At 45.7% G+C, this 24545-nt stretch overlaps 1 protein-coding gene across 4 annotated transcripts; it reads left to right on the top strand.

Moving 5' to 3' along the window:
• The first annotated feature begins 360 nt into the window (after window positions 1-360).
• On the top strand, window positions 361-23259 carry magl (MAX dimerization protein MGA-like). 4 transcript variants are annotated; one of them, XM_048251086.1, is made up of 23 exons: window positions 361-533; window positions 1801-2794; window positions 3901-4417; window positions 4859-5018; window positions 5219-5326; window positions 6141-6239; window positions 6684-6797; window positions 7082-7677; window positions 8471-8768; window positions 9252-9439; window positions 10152-10304; window positions 10595-10667; window positions 11617-11993; window positions 12952-13088; window positions 13170-13267; window positions 13948-14208; window positions 14555-15714; window positions 17350-17461; window positions 18985-19254; window positions 19660-19719; window positions 20336-20422; window positions 20771-20833; window positions 21529-23259. In XM_048251086.1, exons 2-23 carry the CDS (start codon window positions 2073-2075, stop codon window positions 22485-22487), a joined length of 6612 nt encoding a protein of 2203 aa, XP_048107043.1. In that variant the 5' UTR covers window positions 361-533; window positions 1801-2072; the 3' UTR covers window positions 22488-23259. The 4 variants fall into 4 exon arrangements, with proteins under 4 accessions (XP_048107043.1, XP_048107042.1, XP_048107040.1 ...); XM_048251085.1 differs by having other exon boundaries at window positions 12952-13267; window positions 20339-20422; XM_048251083.1 differs by having other exon boundaries at window positions 12952-13267.
• Window positions 23260-24545: the final 1286 nt, after the last annotated feature.

Raw genomic sequence — 24545 nt, 5'->3', positions numbered from 1 at the left:
TGCCACACTCACACTTTCTGTCCTGTTCTGTCCAATGGAAGACACAAGTTCGCTGTGTGTGTGTGTGTGTGTGTAGCTTCTCTAGGCTATTTCATCCTCACCGACGACTTTTGGCCACTTGACGATTTCTGAACGCAAACGTAGCCTACATTGTAGTGTCGTCTACTTAAGACATGGTCATAATATGGGATGCCATTCACCAACAAAATGTGTTGTATTGTTGAAGCCTTTAACGCTTCACTTCGAAAGACCTAGGCAGCGCTTAGTGGTCACTAATGAAGTGGTAGCCTACGAGTCACCTCTGGAGGGAGCCTGCGTATTGTTCGAAAAGCCGCCATGGTGCTTCTTACGTCACTCCTTGTGAGCACGGATGTGTGTGTGATCTGTGTGAGTGTGAGCGAGAAAGAGTGGTGGAAGTGTGCCTAGTACTACTGCTAGTGAGAAGCACGGCGAAAAGCCCGTGAGATTGTAAACGACAGAAAATAACAAGGATTTGAACTTCCGACAACTTAATCCACAAGACATGTTTATGGGTAAGCAACACACGGTTTGTATGCATGAGTTTTTGACGGACTTTGGAGTGTGGGCGAGTGGAGCTCGGTGGTGGTGACCACCACGGGATGGACTCACGCTCCAATCGCGGCACTGCAGGAGGAAACACGCGCCATTGAGGTTGATGTGCATGCGCTCTGACTGGCCTTTGCAGCCTAAGCACGATCTGCGAGTGGCGGCCTCCATTGCTGAGTTGGAGGTGTTCGTCGAAGAACAGAAGTCAAGAGACCTTTCAGCGAGAGAACTATAGGCAACAGTTCGATTTGGTTTGTACCCACAACAACATGTAGAGAGAAATAGGGGCATGGAAGGCGAAGCGCGGTGATATTCTGGACTAAAAAGTTAGACCACACCTGGCTAGCTCCAGGGCGGGCCTGGCAAAGAGCTACACGACGAAATTACGCGGCCAGTGTTGGGGTTTCGATGGGAAATCTAATTGGGTTTACATTAGATACGTTTAGAACTTACTTGTGTGACCACTGCTGAAATTGACTGATTGCAACTCGCTTTTAAGAGCCCGTGACCTTGCATTCACCAAGTCTTCGTCAACACAACTTTAGGCCTAGCGTAGTCGTGAAGTGGAGAGGCTTGACAGTCGAACAGGAAGTGAACTGAATTGTGTTTTGAATTTTAGCTACGCTTTGGTGGCTTTTCGAACATATTCTTTTATTATGTCAGTATTCAACTTCTAATAACGTCTAATAACGAAATTGGTTTAACTGTCATTTCGGCGCTAAATTAGTCATAAATGAGCCTCAGGGTAAAGGGAAATTAGGAGAAATCCATGTTTACATGTTGTTATACGCTTATAGCAAGCTTTTCCCCCAATGACTATTATATCGATATTTGCTCTCCATTGAAAATGGCACATGAACCTCAGTTAGAGTATGCCATAGGTGATATGGTTCCAGTGCGTTAGGGTCCCACAAATTTGACCAAGAAATTAAGTTGTTTAAACATGTATTCACCATAGTATTGGATATTTAATTGTGGTGTATGAATGGGAAAAAGCATTCCACGTTAGAGGTAATTTCCCACACTATGCCTTTGCATTTAAGCGTGTATGCATTTACACTTGGCCTTAATTAATGCTATTTGTAGCGCTTAACTGTATAATGCAGACATCTAGCCTACACATTGTTTCAATGTTATGTAGGCCTTTGGTCAAAGCTGTTATCTGACATTTCTGTAAACTGATTTTCATTAATTACTCTTTTATGTTTGTATCTTTTCTCTCTCCTCTTACAGAATGAGTCACCAACACCTCTCAGGACCTCAGATCTGTAGTCCAGAGCTGAAGCTGTGTGCAGCTTTGAAGCACCATTAAAAACACTCCACTCAGCTCTCTGCTTCAGCCACAGACAACAGACTCAGAGACATGACTGTCTCAGGTGATGAGGAAGAGGTGTAGGACGTGTGCCTCTCATCCTTTTTCTCTCCTCTGTCTGGTGTTGCTACGCCACTGACAAAAAAAACAGCACTGTGATAACCAAGGATTAGCATCTGCTACTAAATCTAAGATGGCCAACCGAAGTGGCACTCTCTGGCCCTCGGAACACGACATGGACAGTGAAATCCGTGTCATGCTGGACAACGACTCAGTGTGGCAGGAGTTCCACAGCATCGAGACGGAGATGCTCTTGACAAGGAAGGGGCGCCGCATGTTTCCTTTCTGCCGCTACAGGCTGACAGGTCTGGCCCCCCGCGGCCTCTACTTCCTCGTCATGGACTTCCAGTTACTGGACGAGCAGCGGTACCGCTGGACAGTCGAGGGCCGGGTGCCATGCGGGCCGAGTGAGACGCATGAGGCGCGCGGCCGTGTCTACACGCACCCATCGTCACCCACCACGGGCTCGGTCTGGATGGAAGATCCGGTAGTGTTCCGCGCGGTGAAGCTGACCAGCAATCTCCAGAACAACGACGGCCTTGTTGTGCTGCACTCCAACCACCGGTACATCCCACGGCTGCACGTGGTGCCCTTTGACCCCTACGGGAGGAACACGGTCGACCTGGACAGCCCAGAGACGCAGACGTTCGTGTTCCCGCAGACGGAGTTCTACGCTGTCTCGTGCTACCAGAACCCCAGGCTCATCAAGCTGAAGATCAAGCACAACCCGTTCGCCAGCCAGTTCCGCCATGAGGAGATGCAGTCGGACCAGCTCATGCAGTTACCACCAGGTGGCGCTCATGAGTCCAGCGCTTCTCTCTCCCCCGATTCCAAGCACGCCAAAGGCAACAAGTGGTAAGAGGGGTCGCCACGCAACACACAAGCACAACATACCAGACAGTTGCTGGCTCTGTAGTGAATTTGTTATCAGGATTGAGGGCAGGGCACATTTCAGTCACACTTTCTGTGGGCATGAGCACATCTCTCATAGCAACAACTCCTGCGTCTGAGGCTAAGCAAAACAAAAACATTTTATTTAAGCAACTGATGTTATTTAAGCAATGTGATGTTATATTGTCCTTTTTCAAAGGAGAAAAATATATCAAACATATATGTGCGCTTGCTGCAAAGCAAAATCCCTACATGACATGCAGTGGGTGGTGGCTAGATAGTAAGTTGGCTTGTTGTCGTAGCGGCAGGCAATTGATACAAACATGATATTCACTGTAAATGAACATGTCAACTTTTTGAGAAAGAAGCTTATTCACCGTCTACCCCAGAGTAAGATAGGAGGATACATACCCTTCTTGTCTCTGTGTTTGCAATAACCCAGTCTGACACCATTAGCCTAGCTTAGCATAATTCACCAGAAGTGGGTTAGTCCAGTTAGCCTACAGCCCCCTTTTACATTACATTACATTACATTACATTACATTTGGCTAATGCATTTTAGCTATAGGCTAATTGGTCTAACCCACAAGGTGGCATGTTCCTTTAATCCATTTCACTGATATTGCAAAGAGTGTAAATCCACTGATGACAAAGTAGTTAGAGCGGACCTCCCAGATTCAGGAAGTAAAGAATTCCTGTGACATATTTGATTTAACCATTTACCAGCTAATCCTTATTAGTCATTATTAGTCTTATTAGCCAGCTAGGTTAGCAAATTAGTGATATCGCCTATGTTAAGCACATAGACAGATTGAATAGACCCTTTCAACAAGGTAAACAAAAACAATGCTTGAACGTTCTATTTGGGCCCCAATCTACTTCCTCTGCATTAAGATAACATATGGAATGTTAAAAAGGAAGTCTTGTGGGGCCAACTATGATGCTGATAATGGAACTCTCTTGAAAGGGTCCATACACGGCAGGACTTTCTTTCTGAACCCGGGATACCTGCCTCTGAAAGTAGTGTTTTGTGTTTGGTTAAACAAGCCTTCCTCTTCTGACTTCCCCAGGGCTAAAAAGCGCTCATCTCTCCCCTCCTCTGCCGAGTACGGACTCGGTGCATCTCTGGTGTTCAAGAAGAGGATGCACCTCTCAGAGCGGTCATTAGGCAATGACTCCTCGCGACTCTCAGGAGGCCTGAACTGCACCGAAGAGATGTTCTGCACGGACGACGAGAGCCACGATGGCGACGGTGACGACGAGTCCACTCAGTGGCCTCTAAAAGCCCGACTCAGCGCCCCCTCTCTAAAGAAGCAAGTCCCTGCTAAGTTCAAGTCTCGAGCCACTGCTTCCAAAGTGTCTGCACGCACCTTCACCTCAACACCTCGGGTGATGAAAAGGCCCTCACTGACCTCTCAGAAAACACCAAAGATGCGCCCCCACAGGCGCAAGAGCACCGGCAGCGGGAAGAATGCCAGGGGTTCTAACGCAGTCACAGAAGCACCTTCAGAACCAGTGGAACCATTGGCTTGTGAGCTAGCTGTGGATGACGTAGAGGGCATGCTGTTTGTCTCGTTCTCTAGCAAGGTAATGAGCAGAGACCTTGTCTCCAAGGCTTATGAGAAATGCAGTACTGTGCAAAGTTACTTGTTTCCCTTGCAGTAGACTTTCTATGTGTAGATTTTTTCTGTTCTGTTGATTAACACAAAAAACTATTCATGTGATTTCTTTTCACAACTTGCCTCAAACATTTGCTCTTGTCGCTGTAAGTCGCTTAGGATAAAAGTTTCTGATAAATTAATTAATGTAAGCGTAATTGTAGGTAAATGGTAGATGACGTCTGTATACACTTGCTGATCCTGAACCTGTGGTTTAGTCTGTCTGCATTCTCAACACTTCCTCTGATGATTCATGATTCCTCTTTTGTGTAGCTTGCTACCTTTTTATTTTCTGAAGTTGTAAGTGGTGTACTACACGATTCTCTGAGACTCATCCATGATCATGTATGTGTGTGTGTGTTGTCTGCAGGATTCTCACGATACCCATGTGCCTTTGAAGAGGCAGCCACCTCCGTTGCCCCCACAGCCTCCGTTGCCTCCGCCACCTCCGTCGCCTCCATCTAAGTGCCCCCCTGTCCTGCAGGTCCAGGTGGCAACCAGGGCAACAGAACCTGAGGAAGTTACTGGAGGTAGGAACAACCCCCGGCTCTATTTGTAGCCCCCTGACCAAAGCGTATCAGACCTGTTCTTCTTCCATCGCCTGTCGACATCTTCCTCCCCTGTTGACAGCTCACTCTTTTTCTCCGTTCCTCTTATTCTGTGTGTATGTGTGTGTGTGTGTGTGTGTGTATGTATGTGTGTGTGTGTGTGTGTGTGTGTGTGTGTGTAGAAGGTCCAGAGGTCCAGCAGGAGAGTATTGTGCAGCTGCAGAAGGTGTTGCTGTTGGATCTGGGGTTTAACAAACACAGACAGGTCATCCATCCTGCTCTACAACAGGGTAAGTCAACATCAGTTTTCTATCAGTTTCTGTTACACACACACACACACACACACACACACACACACACACAGGATGGTGCTGGTGGGGGCAAAAAACACCAAGGCCATCCTCGGAATTCTTCTCCAAGAAACTTCTTGCACACACACACACTCCCACACATATATCTGCCACCCATTGTTGATATTGTCTGTGCTAATGTGTTGTTTTCTGCTTACACGTTGAATGGAATGTCCACTTGATAATGGACCCATAGTGTTGTACCTCCACATGCATTCAGGCTGATTAAAGGTGTAATTCATGATTTTATGGACACATAGTGCTGCACCTCCTCGTGCCTTTAGACTGATTAAAGGTGTACTCCATGACTTTATTGGACCCATAGGATTTAGTAAACTACTCCTTGTGGCCCTTTGTCTGTCTATGCAGTGTGAGCTGAAAAGATCTCAGGTGTTTGTACTGGTCTACCTCAGGAAGTGGCTTAGACCAAGTGATTCCAGCAATGAACACATTGCTCCAGGGGCACAGGAGCAGGGGGATTTAATTGGCTGTTGAGTTTAAACAGAGTGCATACTGAGGCCACTGGTAAATCACCCAGAGAGGGTAGAGGAGTGGCGCACGCTCTGGCTCCTTATCGAGGATTTTATTCATGATAAGGTTTCGGTCTCTATCCTCAATTTAAATGTTCAAATGTCATATTTCAGAAGGATTGTAGATTGTTGCTGTAACATTTTATGTAATAATCCAGCACACCATCACTCACATGCCATGAATGTAAGCGTTCATTTGTGGTGCTTCAATTCTCTCCCTCCAGTTGGCCTGAAGCTGAATCTGGTGGATCCTGAAGTGGCTATAGATTTGCAGTACCTGGGCGTGGCCCTGCCCCTGCCGCCCTTCCCACAATCCTGTGCAGGTAAGGACAGGGTGATGTCACCCTTCTGCTTGTATTGCAAATGTATGGATAGTCAGTTTAAATGGCAAAAGTAAGGGTTTTCAGTTTAAATTGCAAAAAGAATTGATAGGCTGTTTGTGGTGTGACTGTATATATGGATAGTCAATGTATAGTGCAATGTATGGGGAGACGGAAAGAGGACATCAGGTGGCTACTTGGGTGAATATAAATGTATGGAATGGAATAAAACACTGGCGAGTGTTTTAATTGGACACAGGGGTAAACTGAAGAGGAGATCATCATTTGTTTTCAGGCTAGACAGCATTCAGTCAGTATCACCGCTGAGTTCCCCATCAACAGACACCAATATATAGTTTTAATGTTGTCATCTATTATGGGAGTTTTATTTGGTCTGCTGGACCTGGAAGTTGATTGTTTGTTTTTCTGTGAAACCATTCTATGCAGAAGGGACCATTCCATTTGTTTCGCGCACAGGGAAGACCAATGACCTCACTAAGATAAAAGGCTGGAGAGACAAATATAGCAGCTCTTCAGACCTCCCCTCTGGCCCACCACAAGGTGAGTCGGCCCATTGCTGCAAGCAAACAATTCATGAAAAGAAAAACAGTTTGTGTTGATTTCAGAGACAGAGATCTGTTGTGTTTCAATGGGAGCTTTGCAGTGCAATGGTGTTTGTCACAGTGATGTGTTTGTTTAAAAAGTAGCTGTGTGAGTGTTATATATGCAGAGTGTTATCTATGTGCCTTGATCTGTGTGTGTGTGTGTGTGTGTTTCAGATGTCAGGGCTGTCTGTATTTAGCATGCTCTTTACTCTTTCTCTGTGTCTGTGTGTGTGTTTCCAGAGAGAGCGGTGAAGGTGCCGTCTGCGTTCAGCAGTGAGCTGCTGGATGAGTACCTGGAGAGTGAAGGCCAGAGCATCAGTGAGCGGGCAGAGACCTTCTCCTCCTTCTCCGACCCGGCCGCTGCTGCAGCTGCCGCTGGCGTGGCCTACAGCTTGCCCTCCAGGGGCAGCAGCTACGTGCGCACCTTAGACAGCGTGCTCAAGAGCCACGTTGCAACCGCCATCGCCACCACCAGCGCCAGGCCAACAGCGGCCACGCGCAGTCCCACGTGGCCAGCTGGTACCAGTAACGCCAAGCCAAGTCCTAAACCTGGCCCTAATTCTCACCAAGTGCCCGTCCACTCACTCAAACACAGTCCCATCCCGGGCGGCATGTCTCCAGGCGTGTCACAGTCGTGGGGCTCCAGAGCGCACCCTGGTGGCAAGGCACCGCTGAAGCGGGACGCCAGTTTAGGCGTCAGCCGCTACACGGGCTTCACGGTGTCACAGCGCCACCTTCAGGCCTTGGAGAAGCATGCGTTCTGCCGTGGACACACCGACACCTACATCACCACAGAGAGGGCCACCGTCGCTCTGAGCGTGCTCCTCACGGCACAGGTGAGTCATTATGGGAGAGTGATTGGGCAGTGTTTCCTATACATTGACTTATTTGTGGCAGCCCACCGCAATATCAACTTGTGAAAAACTATTGTATTCAAGGTAATTCTGCAAACCAACCACCACAAATGGAATTCAATTCTGTGAGAAACACTGTGGGGTGTAGGGAGGCTGTCACTACAGAACAAGTATAACTTCCACCTCAAAGGACTACCATCAAAGTGTCTTTATTCTTGTCTAGTATAAGTTTTCTTCATATTTGTTTAGATTCCTCAGTTACTGCTGTGTTGTTCTCCACAGGACTCATAAAGATGTGCCTCATTAGTCTGGTGTAGTTCGCAAGCACACACACAGGCTTTTCCTTATAGTCTTACAACTTATTGCAACACAATGTCCTTCTTTTACCTTAAAATGACTTCAAACTCTTTTTAATGGCACATTGACTTACAACGAGGAGAATGGAGAGTCTGAAATGGTCATTTTGCACTTGGAATTCCTAGTATCGTAATGTTGTTGTCGTAGGGTAGGACCATGACCCTTTTCATCTGTTTCAGACAAAGTGGTACTAAATGGGTACACGGTACATTGACATGTGATGAAAAGGGCTTAGGTGCCTTGCTCAACGGCACTTCAGCCGAGCCTACTGGTCGGGGTTCAAACCGGCAACCCTCCGGTTACAGGTCCGAATTGCTAACCAGTAGGCCACGGCTGCCCACAATTGACGTGTGATGTAAAGGGGAGTTCCTACATTGATGTACTGTAATGAGTGACCCTGCTCTCTGTGTCCTCTCAGGGCTCCGTGAAGGCGGACCGCGTGAGCTGGACGACGGCGGACGTGCTGGGCCCGTGCCAGAGGGACTGCTGCAGGCTGGGGTGTGTGTGTCTCAGCCTGACCAGGGAGCCGCGCGGGCCCACACACTGCCGCAGGCCCCAGTGCATGTTCGAGTGTGCGTGCTTCAGGCACCGGGTGCTGCTCGTGAGGCCTCATCCCGACAGCAACACCAAAAACAACACCAAGACCGGCGCCCAGGGGTGGAGGAAACGGCACGTAGAGAAGACCGCCGACGAGGACCCAAAGTTACTGGCTTACCGTAAGTCTGCAGATATGATGAAGTTACTGGCTTACCGTAAGTCTGCAGATATGATGAAGTTACTGGCTTACCGTAAGTCTGCAGACGTGTTGAAGTGTGAAAAATGTGTAGAACTGTATTTTAAGTTCCAGCCTCATGTTCATTAAAATACAATGAACATAGTTTTCTCCTTATCCAATCCAACATGAAAACCGGTTTCACTGTCTTTTTAAAGACCCCCTCCAACAAAAATCAAGCTTTAACCTGTAATATATGCCCATTAGGTGTGTTTATATGTTACAACACTTATCAACAAATTTAGCAGTAAACTTAAACTTATATATCATCATCCCCAAACCAGATACCCTCTCTACTCTCCTCCTTAACTCTAGATAGATAGATAGATAGATAGATAGATAGATAGATAGATAGATACTTTATTGATCCCCAAGGAGAAATTCAAGGGAAATTCAAATTCTCACCATCCCTCCCTCCCTCTTCCAGCCATCTCTGACGCTGATAAGAGCCCCAGGCCATCCCCAGGCCAGCGTGTGCGTGTGCTGTGGGAGGGCAGAGCCAGTGAGACGGACCCTGAGCCCCTGTACAGACCGGAGAGGCAGCGTGTCGACACAGACAGGACCTCTGTCCTCTCAGTAGCACTCTCCAAACCAGCCAGCAGATCCCAGCCCAGGGTAAGAAGCATGGATGTTTCTAGAATATTAACTTGTCGGAATGTAAGAGTTACCTTCTTCTGTACTTTTAAGGCGCTCTAAGTGATGTTACTAAGCTAAAACACATTTTGTCACATACAGCAAACATCGCCTCACCATCCGCTAGCTGCCTGTGCCCTGAATACACTGTAAAAAAAAAAAACATAAAATGTTCCAGCCAATAACCGAGGAGATGCGTGTTTAGGAAAGTTTCAATTGCACAGGAGGGAGGGGGAGGGAGTAGTGCGCTAGCTCTCTGTTTTGTTTGAATGTCAACAGAAGTGACGTTACCCAACATCGCTTAGAGCGTCTTTAAACTCCTTGTGAGTGCTTAGTTGATCATATCTGACTTCCAGAATTTTAATTAGTTTAATTAGTTCAAATTACATAGTAGTAATTTTATGTTAATCAGTGTTTTTCATAATCAATCACAGTCAATTGTGTTGATTTAGAGTAGAGTAATGCACATATTTATCATTACTTAACTCTATGGTGCTCTCACCTGTGGCCTAATATTTGAAGCCCTCTCTCTGCTAGCTCCCATCTACTGTATGCTAGCCCCCCACCTACTTCACTGTCATCATGTGGTTAGCTTTGGTCAACATTTAAATTGAACTCTCATTGTGTATACTGGTCACATATTGTATTAGTCCCTGCCTACTGTGATGTGTTGCTGCGGGGTGTGCTCTTGTAGGGTGGTGGTCGTAGGGTGGATGAGGTGGAGAAGGACAGTCCGGTGTACATGTACTTTGACAGCATGATGACGTGTGCGCGCGTGCGGCCCATCAATAGCATGCCGCCGCCCCAGATGCACATCCTACCTTTCGCCGTGACCGACAGAGCAAAGGTGAGGTGACCACCAGTCCTCAAATGTGCTTAAGTGTGTGTGTGCGCTCCATCGACAGCATGCCACATCCAGCATGCATAGTGAGACACTCAATGTCTTCAGGTGTGTGTGTGTGTGTGTGTGTGTGTGTGTGTGTGTGTGTGTGTGTGTGTTTCTCAACAACATGTCAAGGCCCCAGGTACACAATCCACATTCAGTGTTTACAACAGGGCAGAAGTGAGACACTGTTTGAGTGTGTGTCATTGTGATTAACATATATGTTAGTGACATTGATTGTCTTCTTCTCCTAGGAGAAAGCTCATCCGTCTCCTGAGACTTCTGTAGGCAAGTTAGACGCCGCACCCTCCCAGAAGTCTGCGCAAGGTGAGACATCATAACACCAGTGATTTTGTTGAGTTGTCACAGACCAGCATTGGTCACATTGTGTAGGATCTTTTTTAATTAGGACATCCTAGAAGTAATGTTATGGTTATGGCTATGGATTTAGCAGATGCCTTTGTCCAAAGCGACACATAAATACAACACAACATAATAATATTTAAAATTGAACAGGGAACAGATTAGAATGTTGGTCAAATATAATAAGGAGAATAGTTATAATAAACAATAATATCAATTCAATCAATAGCCTAATAAAAATAAGCAATGAAAATGAGGGGAAAGGCAATAATAAAACAATTATGTCCATTCAATCAATAATATAAAAACAATGACATGCTAAGACTACATTAAGGAGAATATCAATAATAAACAATAATGTCAAATTAATTAATAGCCTAATGAAAATAAAACAACTAAGTACATGTTGAAGAGGAATGTCTTTAGACACCTCTTAAACGACCCAAAACTACCACAGGAACGGAGAGCACTGGGCAACTCATTCCACCAACATGGATGTATGTAAAGTAATCTGTGTGGAGTAGTGAATCAACTTTCTCATTTGGCCTTTATGTAGACAGCCAAACAATGTCATTTACACAGACATTTGGACAAATTGGGCATTTATAGTTAGACTACAGTAAAAACAAAACACAGTAATATGTTTTTAGTTAACAGTATTAAATCCAATTTAAAGGAACACAATGTGGTTATTTTACCTTAAAAAATGCTTTAAACTTTTGATGCCACACTGACTTATAATGAGTAATATAGTGGGTACCCCCTGAATAATATACACTAAGTGACACTAATAATAATCACTAAATGGGTACCTAGTCCATTGATAATTAAACGAATTCCTACATTGTGTGAGTCTCAAAACGAGGTAGACTTTGTGCTTTATGTGTGAATGTGTTTGCTTTATCTGTTGCAGTGGCCCAGAAGCAAGTGCTGGAGACGGAGGCCCAGCCCACCAAGCTTCTGGAGATCGTCTCCGAGTGCAACTGGGAACCGCACCGCAACCTGGTCCTGAGCGCGCTCAACAGGCGCCTGAAACTAAACCTACTGACGCCGTCGTTCCGGCTGGGGTTCTACCGCGTGCGTTTGCTATCCACCGACCGGCAGAAGGGTCTGAACCACTCCACCATCACCTACAAGCTCAGCATCTCACACATCGATAATGACAGTGACGACTCCGCGGAGAAGAAGTCGCAGAAGAAACCGAAGCTCCAGCCGCCACAGCCCCCAAAGCCTGGCTACCTCAAGGCCTTCAAGCTCAGGCCCAGTGGCTCCCCCAACAGGCTGGTTGAGGTAATTGCTGAATGCTGATTCATTCTGATTATTTGAACAAAAAGATTATTTGGCAACAACTTTGTTTCCTTGAAACTGTTTCATTTGAATGATTTTGTGTGAATATTCCATTCAGTAAGAAAATAAATCACAAAGGTTCGCCAAGTAATCAAGGCAAACAGAAAACTGTTTGTGAATGTTCCTTTGGGACAGTTGGCCGAGGAACTGGTGGAGCAAAGTGCCGAGATGGGCACTCCTAGCAACATCAGAGGTGCCAAGCGTGCACCCCTAGCAAAACACCAGGGTGCCAAGCGCCAAGCGCGCCAAGCGTGCACCCCTAGCAAAACACCTGCCAAGCAAAACACCTGCCAAGCGTAGCAACACCAGATCAACATCAAATTCGCAAACATAGGCGAATGTTTGCTAACAAGTTTCTATGCGCTTTGAGTTTTTGGCAAACATTTGCAAACAGTCTGAGGAGGTAGTTCTCCACGAGCATACAGTGGAGCTTGACGTGACCTGGACAAAGTGTTACCATGACAATGGAATGTTAATACCAAGTCATTCAAATTTGACTGTTCAGAGAAAACATGTTCGTAATGAACGTTCGCCACTGTTTGCCAAATTGAACGCACCTCAGGACAGCGGGTGATGTTCCTCAGGACCAAACGCGCTAATGCGAATATGTATCTGTACTGTTGTGCGAGCAAATTTAGATAAATAGACAGCCTGATGGCTGGGTAGATGTACATACATTTTAATATTACCAGCCCATGGAGGGCAGAATCTCAGCTCTGGGTGAGTTTGAGTGGACGATAAGTAATGGTCTCTTATTTTAAATTAAATGAAGCAGGTTATAGCAGCTCAGAAACTGCACATAGAAAAAGGCTTAACCAAGTCAAGTCTATTGTTGGTCAGCTCTGATGTGTAGCAGGCAGATCATGGTGTGTTCTTGAAGCTGATGTTTTGTGTTTTTCAGGTGAACGGGAAACACTATGCAAAAGCCAGACTCATGCTGGGTCGAATGGGAGCACTGCATCCAGCCAATCGGCTTGCAGCGTTCGTCACGGGCCGGATGGTGACCTTACCTCAGACGGAGGCTGAAGAGAGGCTCAGGGCAGCGGTCAGAAAGACCTCCGAGGCTCTAAGCTCCTCGGCCGCGTCCTCCCAAACCCAAGAGACCTCTGTGGAAGAGAGGGCAGCGGTCAGAAAGACCTCCGAGGCTCTAAGCTCCTCGGCCGCGTCCTCCCAAACCCAAGAGACCTCCGTGGGAGAGAGGGCACCTGAACCACTGGGTGAGTGGGTCTCAGTGTAACATTTGTCATTGTAGGACCACTGAGAGAAACTACTGATGGAAACATAAATGGCTGGCTGTGTATGTTGTTTCAGCAATCTAAGCAATGATTCCAGCTTTGCATTATTTAGGCTTTGTCTGTTCTAACATTCTATATGGAGTTGTTATTTGTCAACTTATTTGTTATTGGTCCATCCCAATTTATTCAGATGCCTGATCATGCAGCCCAGAATAGCGGTCAAGATGCCTGCTAAGAAGCATTTTTCCTCAGATAGACATATCCCACCAACGGAGAACTCGCGCTCCAGATGTTAAACAGTTTCTTGACCAAAAATAAATCGAAAAGTTGGTTTGGAGCTGGCAGTTATTGTAGTTGAGTGTGTGTGAACTGAAGTAGGCGTGCCATTCTACAGTTCAGTTATGGACGCAAGACCCTCTGCTGATGAGGTATTCTTGGTTCCGTTCAAGACTGATGGAAATGCGGGCTAGTTCACAGAATTCTGAACGGAACCAACTCAAGAACCAGATCTCTAGAAGCCATTATACTCACATATGAAGACATTAGCTGTTACAATGTACGGTAAATGATAGAAAACTGCAGTGTTTAGATTAACATTGATGTTGATCTTCATATACAATGTATAGATCTCAGTGTGTGATTTTGTTCATGTTTTGTTTCAGCTGATGCTCCTCCAAAAGAACCTTGTGCCTCTCAGCTTCTCTACATCCCCATTGGTTCTCCCGATGGAGTCACGCCTCCTGCCCAATCAACCCTTGACCCTGCCGGTTTGGTGACCCACGCCCAGAAGGTCATGCTGAAGCCAGTGGGCAGCACCCAGAAGGGTGCCCTCTACCGTCAGCCCAACGGCCAGCTGGTGCAGCTAGTGCCCCTGAAGCCGCTCCAGGCCATCAGGCCCAAACCCACCCTAGGTTCTGCTCCAGGTCAGTTCAGTGGGATTCATCACACAACCACAAGCCTGGCCTCGAATTCAACTGAATTACACATTTGGGAATTGAATTGAAATTAATTGAATTAACCAAAATGTAACAGAATTGTAAATGAGTTGTAACTGAGTTGAATTGAAGTGAGAGGCTGATTCTAAAGCTGATCTAGTGGTTCTGCACTAGATTAGCGTAGGGGCCTTTAAAATGTCATGGAATAAATTGAAAATGAACTAGTTTTAGATTAAAATTCATGTTATTGATCTGATATTGCTGGCTTGTCACACCATTGGACGTGGTGTCAGATGTTAATGTCCGGCTACTTGTGCTTGTGTCTTTTGAACAGGCATTCAGAGTGTCTTCCTTACACCCAGTGGTCCTTGGCCAGAAAACTCCTCTTCCTCTCAGGACGGAAGCACAGACCCAGACACTCCTCCTGTCACTCCAGACGCCTCAGCTGTCGTAGCCAAGCGCTTCTCGCTGTCAGGGAAGAGCACCATGTGCATCTCTCAGGGTTCCGCAGCCGTCAGAACCCTGCCTGGAGTCGGAGCCTTCTCCTTCAGGATCTGCCCTCCCTCGGAGCAGTCCAAACCGCAGGCACTGGACTCGCAGGCGCTCGGGGAGGACCAGAACCCTTCTCAGAACACGAGCTCCTCTCTTGCACTGCCAGGGGGGTTCACGCTGATTCAGCTGCCAAAGGCTTCTGACGGGGAGGTGAAGATGTCTGTGGGGGGTGCTAAGACCGCTGCAGCAGCATTCCCTCAGGTTATTGACAAATCATACGGAACGTTGTCCAGAAAGGGTTCTAAAATCGCTGGAATGTCTAAGCTGGATACTCAAATCACCGGAACGTTGGTGAAAGAGAGGAAGAAGATCGTTGCCCCTGTGGTGATTCCACCAATGGTCTTGGGAACACCGAAGCCTAGCTACATATCACCTAGAACAATCAAACAGGGTTCTGGAACACCTCAGGCTAGTAACACATCAATTAGAACCTCCAGACAGGCTTCTGAAACACCTCAGGCTAGTAACACATCAATTAGAACCTCCAGACAGGCTTCTGAAACACCTCAGGCTAGTAACACATCAATTAGAACCTCCAGACAGGCTTCTGAAACACCTCAAGTTAGTAACATATCACATAGAACATCCCAACAGGAATCTGGAACACCTCAGGCTAGTAACGCATCATTTAGAACCTCCAGACAGGCTTCTGAAACACCTCAAGTTAGTTACATATCACATAGAACATCCCAACAGGATTCTGGAATACCTAAGGCTAATGTAGCTGCAGTTCCTCCCAAGGCCACCGGGACAATGCACAGAGGTCCTGAAATCCAGCAGTCCTCAGAGCGGGGCACAAAGGTCCTCTCCACACCGGAGCCCCTAAACCACATCATTAAAGAACGGCAGCGCCGCGTGGTCCAGGAGAACGGCTTCAAGAGGCTCAAAGAGGTGCTGCGCATCAGCAACCTCAAGGTCACCCAGCAGGACATCCTGGACCAGGTAGGCTGCCATCCGTCCCACGCCAGACATCCGACACCTTCTCAATAGGGCTGCAATATATATCTAGAATCTATCGTTATCACGATATCAACGCTTGCGATGGACATACCGCAAAGATGACTTAATTTTCGATAAATTTCAATACATTTTCTGTGCCGTGCGCATTCCATACAGTCTATGGTGTATTCACATTCTGAATGTCAACATATTTTACCAAACCGATGCCGTCATGCTGGCCTAGAAGCCCGTCGATCCCCTACCAGTTAAGGTGCGTGGTGTTTTAGGTGTTGAGGCGGGAGCTAAGTCGTGATGGCTGAAGATAGTGAGTCAAGCGAGGTAGGTTACACTTGGATGAAGAGGAATTGGTGACTAAAAGGAAAAGCACGTCTTATATGGATATTTTATATGGGATATTTTATATTATATGGGATATTTTATATTTTTATATATATTTTTATTAAGGATGACGTGTTACAAACACAGCTCCAAATGTGTCCTTCTCCACCGTGTTAAAATAAACAATTTCTTTCGTTATCGTTATATTAGAAGATATAGTCTTTCACTGTAAGGCTTGTAATTTCATGATTTGCATTTAGCAAAAGCCCCAGACAGCAGCAGAGAGGTAGGCTAATAAGGATTCGTTATTTGTAAAAGTTGTTTAGCCTACTTCTTAGCCTGGACTGTGCGATTGCAGCCCAATTACTTTCACTTTCGTAGTCGGCGTGCCGGTAGCCTAATAACGTGGGATGCGCAGCGTATGAGGTTACAGACTGAGATGACCGCCGCGATATAGCTTAAGTAGCTTTTTTGCTAGGCCCGTCGAAGGCTGGCAATGTGGAATATTCCGCTGGTTGGTGCAAAAGTGTTCAGATTGGCTGTCTATCCGTCTTTTACGAGGATTTTCTCGGAGCAGATCTTCCACACAACTTCGATAGCCTAGTCAGTAGGTCTCTTAGCTGTCCACTTTCATCAGGCCATATATAGCCTAGGCTACATAATATTTTATATTGTTTATGTAGAAAATTATAAATTTATTTCTGTAATTATACATTTACCCCTCCCCTACTGCTCAAAAAAATTAAGGGAACACTTCAATCATACACTGAATCGGTACTCTGACACTGTTTGGTTCTGAGCACAAGTAAAACTTTTGAGGCGAGTGTTTTATTTTGCAAGAACTGTCAGACATTCTGTGAATGTAGTTTGAGAATGGAGAAAAGGGTGGAAGGTTTCAATATATGTGTTTTAACAATTATGGAAAACCTAAGTGTTCCCTTAATTTTTTGAGCAGTATATTTAAATATCGCAAGTTATATTGTTATCGCAGTACTCAATAATGTTATCGCATGTTTTCCCTAATATCGTGCAGCCCTACTCCTCAACTCCATTTGCACATTCATGTGGCGGGTCTGCTTGTTTAACACTAGAAAGGCCGTGAGGCGTCATTTTTTTTAAAAAATTACTGTCTTAAAAAAAGAAAAATAGTTCTGCTGGTGAAATTTTGAGTTTAAATTCCAACGGACCGCCTTGGTAGTTCTAGTAGTTTTGAAATTGTAGGCAGCTCTAGTGTTAAGTGTCACCCTAGGGCAACAGGCAGCATGTGTATTTGACTGTTGTTTCCTGTGTCTCTCTCAGGCACGGCTCATCATTGGCGCATTGAAGACCAGAGAGAGGAGCTTGGAGAGGAGGAAGGCAGCCCTGCGTGACACGCAGTCCGTCTACATCAAGACCATCTCAGACCTGTCCGGTAAGGATCTGTGTGAGTGACTGCAGACTGCACCAGGCATGTAACTGAAGTATTCCATTTGCGGAGCGTACAAATAGTTTTGGAGGACTGGTCTAATTTGTTTTAATGTTCTCGCTGCGGTCATGTCTGGTGTAGCCAATTCCATTGATTTTAGTGGAAGCTATTGTTGCAGCAAATGAAGCGAACAAAACGCTTCAGCGGGGAACTAGCTGCAGCAGATTGACCCTGACAAACCAGCAGTAGCTTGACCTACAGCATTGAAAGCCTGCCTATGTGCTCAGCCAGCTCTAATCAAATTAAATAATACATGTGTAGCTGGTAAACTATTAAAAAGAGAAAATTCTCCCAGGGTTAGATTAGATTCTGTCAAAGTTTAGGGTGTTCATCAAATGGGGTTTCAAAAACGGAGGCTCTTCTGTAAAAAGATATATAGAGCAGCGGTCCTCAAACCTTTTCTTCAGAGGGCCAGCTCACTATGCCTGGCTCTAAGAGAGGGCCAGAGACTCAGAGTATGTCAGTAACCGTAAATAACTTAGTGCTGTGAACAACAGCAGTCTACCTTAGTTGAAAATGAATCCATTACGTTTAATCATAGGCTATTGCAATCTAATACCATTGTTAGCTGTGTTTATTTTATATTGCCATCATGCCATATCAATTTAAAATGCAGTTCAACATGGAAATAGCTCACTGTTTAATCAATGCCCTTGCACTGCTAACACCCAAAACTACACAATATATATATTTTTGCATATTCCATAATCTGCCCATAAACATGTGCAATATACCTATTAATTATGTACAGTACAACAATGTATAGTTAGGTAAATACAGGTTTTCATGTCTGTGACAGAAAAGGAGTATAGAGGGCTATGTACAGAGAGTATAAATAGAAATTATATATAAATTATATAAACTCACTTTGAAGAAGCGTTGTGTGCTCTGGTCCTACTCCTTGATTAGTTAGACCTTGGTTCTCCTCTTTTGACTTCTGTGTCCTGTTCCGTGAGCACCAACCAGGCTGAAGCGCAAGTGACCCCCTTTTACTATATATATTATTGTACATAATTAATCTCTCGTTTACATAACTGCACAGAATACTGTACGCAACCTGCACTTTGGTATTTAATGCTTCTGTTTCACTTCTGGTTGGATGTCAACTGCATTTCATTGGCTCTGTACCTGTACTCTGCTGAATGACAATAAAGTTGAATCTAATCTGAAAAAAAAAAGTTGTGAACAAGCAATATCCTAAAAATAATTTAAAGTTCTCAAACTATTAGAGTTTTATGCTATGGTCACAAAATACCCTTCTAAAACAGTAGCCATCAGAGGACAGAAATGCGTAATTTGTAGCGATACAATCTGTCACATCAGGTAGGCTGCTACATTGTTGGCAGGTAGGCCTACATTTCATTCCGTTTTCAATGGCAAACTCGAAACAACCACCAGTGGACACAAAAAGTACTACATGTGTACTGTTAAGACTCGCCATAGAGAATGAATGGCCTTGTCCTCCTCAGGGAAGTCGGAGGAGCAGATCAGGAAGAAGCTGCAGGAGACGAGCAAGCGGCAGCGTCTGCTGGAGCAGTACCGCCAGAGGCAGAACGAGCGCAACAAGCCCAGCCAGACGCAGCTCACGGCCAAGGAGTGCGACTGGCTCACCGAGCGCTTCGCCATCTGGAAACGCCACAAGAGGAAGCGCAAGAGGAAGCAGCTGCTCGAGGACCAGGAAGAGGAAGCTACTGGAGTGGAGCCCGCCGTGGGGACCCTCAAACCCAGCTGGCGCTCAGGCAGGTTTTTAGGGGGACCCCTCATAGGGGGTTGGGGTGGGCCTGCCGAGCTGGTTTCAGGGTCTGTCAAAAGCAGTAAAAAAATTAGGTTTTGAGGTGTTGGTAGAACTGTTAGCCTAGCTCACACCATTTCCAAGGGGCGTAACCTGCAGTGAAATTAAACAAAGTCCAGAAAACATATTTTTCCTGTAATACTTATGCTATCAGCGCAGCCATCGTATTTTGTAAATCACTGTGTATTGGGGAATTGCCACACCGAGCTGCAGAGCAAATTCAAATGCTGTTCACATGGCTCATCACAGCTTGGCAACCAGGCATGAGGTTTCGGTTGCCAAAGCCAACCAAATCTAGTTGCCTGGATGGTCACCAGGAGTGTGTGTTAAAGTTTGCTTTGCTGTTTTACAGACGTGAAGGCCAGAGACTCTCCTGAGCTCCGAGCTGCTCTGCTGACGCCGGGAAGCAACGGTAGGCAAAACCTTACACTTTTAACACTATTAACTACTTAATCGTGGTTAATACAAAGATTGTTAAGGCGGAGCAAGATACTTCGTCGTAGTTCATGTCTATGGGCGCGAAATGGGGATCGAATCCTGTCTGCATAAAGAGGCGCGTCGATGACGCATTGACGCGTAAGTTGCAACCGCCAACAGCAGCGGCAGAAATAACCGGGCGCACACCTGATATAAGGTTGATTTTCTCCAGACTGGATTGCTCAAAAATGCTAAAAATGTACCTGAAATGTTCAGAAGGGTTTGAGGATCATGAAAATGTGCCCGAAATTCACATTCCTAACTCTATAGAACCAAGACCTTAGCATATGTGGTGAAATTCTGAGCTATGTCCATAGACTTCAATGGAGCAGTCGCTGCCTCTGCTCTGCATAAAGGGGGATTTTGACCCCCCCCTCGTGCGATCCGGGTTCCCGGAAGTGGCTCCTGATGAAATATCTTGCTCCGCCTTAACAATCTTTGGTTAATATGTCATTTAATTCCACTACCTGATAAGCAAGTTTTGCTAACCCTAGTGTATGTGGCGATGGTGGATTTTATTCCATTTAATTTACTTCTGGTTGTTTTGTTAGCAGCGCAAGTTAGCAGTTCTAGCCAGCTGTCATCACCTAGCAACAGTGGTGCACAAGGACAGCAGAATATTCCATCATCGGGATTAGGTGAGATGAACTAGCCCCTTTATGGAACGCTGGTCATTATCGGTAAAATAAGTCCCTTCAGGGCAAAGCAAGACCCCTCTGCTTGCCCATCAGGGTCTGGTTCGTTCTGTCAGAACTTATTTTCCCAATAATGACCGGCATTCCATACATTATCCCTTATATAACTACTGCAGGTTTTTAAGTGTGTGTGTGTGTGTGTGAGCATGATATAGAAAAGTATATAACTACTACAGGTTTTTAAATGTGTGTGTGACCCTTAGCTTTACAAAAGCAGCTCCACCCACAAAAATGAACCTAAAAACTGTACACTGCAGTATATAATACCATTTTAATGCTTTATTTTTACAGATATAAACAAGGTGCTATCGCTACTCAAGGTGAAATCCCTGCCCCCTCAATACAGCCATTTAGGTAATGTCTTTTCTTAGCATTCCTCTGTTAATTGGTAGTGTCACCACGCTGCTTAGATAATGACTAGATTTTTTTGCTTTGCTTTTTCACTTCACCAAGGAAATGATATTGTGGGTGTGACACCATTTGTCTGCCTGTCTGTTTGTTTGTCCATCTGTGTGCAAGATCGTACAAAAATCACAAGTTCAGTTTTCATGGAACCTGATAGAAAGGGGCAGCATTGGACGGGAATAAATTCATTACATTTTGGAGTGGCTCCAACTCATGTGGTGACTGGATCTTACTTGTCTTCTAGTGTGTCTTTGCCGTTGTTTCGTTAGAAGATAAAGGTGTAGGTTTTTGAACATTCTAAGTTCCGCAACAATTGAAGGTTCTAAAATTCTATGTTGAATTCAATGAACCCAGATATTCTTTAGAATGTTAATTTCCCAACATTCCCGTCACACCGGTTAAGGGTTAACCCCCTTTCCCATTCAGTTTTCAACTGATTGTGAACCAGGGACCACCATTCTGACTAATTGCGTAACCCCAGGACCACCACTGAATTCCGAACCACTGAAATACTGATTTCTTCATTGCAACTACATTACTGAATCCATGGTCAGGGACCACCAGCAAGTGGGCTGCGGACCAGTGGTTGAAAAACAGAAGATATGTGTTTAACCCCCCTTTTTTATTATTTTGTTTATCCTCAGGCGCACCTGTGAAACTGCTCCTCGTCCCAGTCTTGAAAAACGTTGGCAAACCTGATGAGAAAGCTGATGCAGAGGCCAAAGACCCGGCAGCGTTGACGGACACCCCGAGCACTGCCGACGCCACGGAGACATTCTCTGTGCATGCTGGGAAAGTCACCTTCAGTCCTTTTTCACTCAATCCTGGGACAACAGAGGGACCATCCGTCTGCAATGGCAGAGATCTGAAAGGAAATTGCCGGGCTGTGGACAGCTCTGATGACCACTCCGAGTCACTGGCAGAGGATGCTGGGAACATCTCCCCTAGTGGGCCGGTAGATGCCTCAAGCTCGGAACACAAGAACGAGAGTCGGCCCAAAGAGGTCCCTACTCCAGGGGGAGGGGAGGTTCCGGGCTGCAACATTGAGAAACCGGAAGAGCAGCCATGTTCAGATGTTGCCATCACCACGGAGACGGCAGAACATCAGTGTGTGGACGAGAGCGTGTCTGCAGCTGAGGCCAATATGGCGAATGTGCATGCAAAGCAGCCAGCTCCAACACCAACACCCCTCGTGGAGAACGGTGTCCCAAAACGCAAACGAGGCAGGCCACGCAAGCATCCCAAGGCTGAACGAGGCAGGCCACGCAAGCATCCCATGGCTGACGACCCCACACCCAAAGCCCAGCCTGCACCACCACCACCCAAAACCCAATCTGCTGCACCACCACCCAAAACCCAGTCTGCTGCACCACCACCCAAAACCCAATCTGCTGCACCACCACCCAAAACCCAGCCTGCACCACCACCACCCAAAACCCAATCTGCTGCACCACCACCCAAAACCCAGTCTGCTGCACCACCACCCAAAACCCAGTCTTCTTCCAAACACTCTCCCAGGCTACAGGCTCGTCATCTACGGAGCCACTTGCCGGTGACCACACGTACACACACACGAAGAGGAAAGAGGAGGGGACGGAGATGAGAAAACACACACACACACACACACACACACACGGAAGGGATACTGAGGAGCCCACACACTAAGCAGCAAAGAAAGACATGAGACATACACGAGCGAAGAGAAGAATTTCACTACTGGAGAATAATGCTTTGACAAGGAGAAAACTGAAATGAGTTTTCCATCCATCCATCCCACAGACAACAGGAAGCTCGCATGAGTGTTACATTTCCCTTTATTTACATAGCAGATGACCTCGAGCCCTCTGATTTCTATAAGCTAAATTATGAAACAACACAGCACTGTACAACTGCAGGAATCCATAACCACTCAGGAATGTTTCACACTGAAAACAACTCTAAACAAATGTCTGTTGCATTGATGTGTTTTTTGTTTTCTACTGAATTACTAAACCAATGTCTTTGAGTTGATGTGTTTTGTTTCCTACTGAATCACAAGGAAGAATACTACAGCAAAAAATAGAGCAGACCCTATTTCTCGAGTGTTTTCATAAAGCATTAAATTAATGTGTTGCTAATGCATGAATCATTGGTGAGCACGAACGTTAACTCTACCCCATATTGGGGACTTCCTTTTTGCTTTAAACATTCCGGTCTCTACCTACAAGAGTGCATATTTAAGTGCCTGAACAATAAATTGTGATGATACAGGTTTCTTCTTTAGACACGTAAAATATTGGGTTGTAGATTGTATTGTAAACCATAGAGTTGATCATGCCTTCTGTAGTTGTGAGAACGCCACTGTGATTTGTTCAATAAACTAACCCTGAAAAGTGGTCAGTGGTGAGAGAGTGAATGTAGAGGAGTCACACGCTTCAGTCAAAATAACATGCCGCTTATCCTGATGTGATCACGTTTGATTCAACCTGTTTGTGAGAGCATTTGCCTTGCAGTCCTCGCCCCCAGATCTGCCTCTTATAGTATGGTGATGGCTAAATTGGCTTGAAAGTGTGCCTCACTGAAACATACTTTAAGGATGGGAAATGAGCTTATTCACTGTCTCCCCCAGAGTTAGATAAGATGATATGTACGCATCTGGTCTCTGTGAGTGCAGTAACTCCGTCGGAAGTACCCACATTAACCTAGCGTAGCATGGCTCATTGAGGTGGGCAGAACCAACTAGCCTATTTCCCAAAAGTGACAAAGGAGTAATTGGCATGGGTATAAGGGGTCAGAATTGGGAGGGTTAGCTTTAGCTTGGTTAGCTTTAGCTTGTTAGCGTCAAAGTTAGATGCCACCATCCTTAAAAATGGCATTTCACCCACATTTTCACAAATTGGTACCACATCATGATGGGGGATGAGTCGTCGGCTACTCTGAGCCCTTCAGTATTGATGTTGGTCAAGGACTGATGTTTGGTCACCCAGATGATAATGAAATCCATACAGTAGATGCCGAAAGCCTCAAGCAGTATATTCATTTTTACGCCCTCATTTAATTCAAAAAGTGATCATTTTTTTTACTACATATATTCATTACATATGAAGTAACCTATTTCAAGAATTAAAGCTATATCAGAATTAAAAGTTCCTACAACAGAAATGTCAACCTGAGAAGATCTTAATTTACTCAAAACACCTGTAAAGGTTTCCTGAGCCTTAAATCTCCCAGTCAGAGGATTGTGAAGTGAAGACAATTTAACAACTTGGGGGAGCTTCACAAGGTGTGGACAGAGGCTGGGGTCAGTGCATCAAGAGCCAATACACACAAACGTGTCCAGGAAATGGGCTACAAGTGTTGCATTCCCATTGTCAAGCCACCCCTGAACCAGAGACAGTGTAAGAAGCGTCGTACCTGGGCTAAGGATAGAAAGAACTGGACCATTGCTCAGTGGTCCGAGGTCCTCTTCTCAGATGGGAGCAATTTTGAATTTCATCTTGAAAGCTATGTCCCAGCGTCTGGAGGAAGAGCGGAGAGGCACAGCCGCCAAGTTGCTTATAGTCCAGTGTGATGTTTGGGGTGCATCTGCTGGTGTCCACTGTCTTTTACTGTATCAAGTCCAGACTCAATGCAGCCGCCTACCAGGAGACTTCATGCCTCTGCTGACAAACTTTATGGAGAT

Source organism: Alosa alosa, chromosome 8 (assembly GCF_017589495.1).
Source record: "Alosa alosa isolate M-15738 ecotype Scorff River chromosome 8, AALO_Geno_1.1, whole genome shotgun sequence".
Lineage (NCBI taxonomy): Eukaryota > Metazoa > Chordata > Actinopteri > Clupeiformes > Clupeidae > Alosa > Alosa alosa.
The sequence above is the reverse complement of the archived record's forward strand: the minus strand, read 5'-3'. Positions and strand labels throughout refer to the sequence as shown.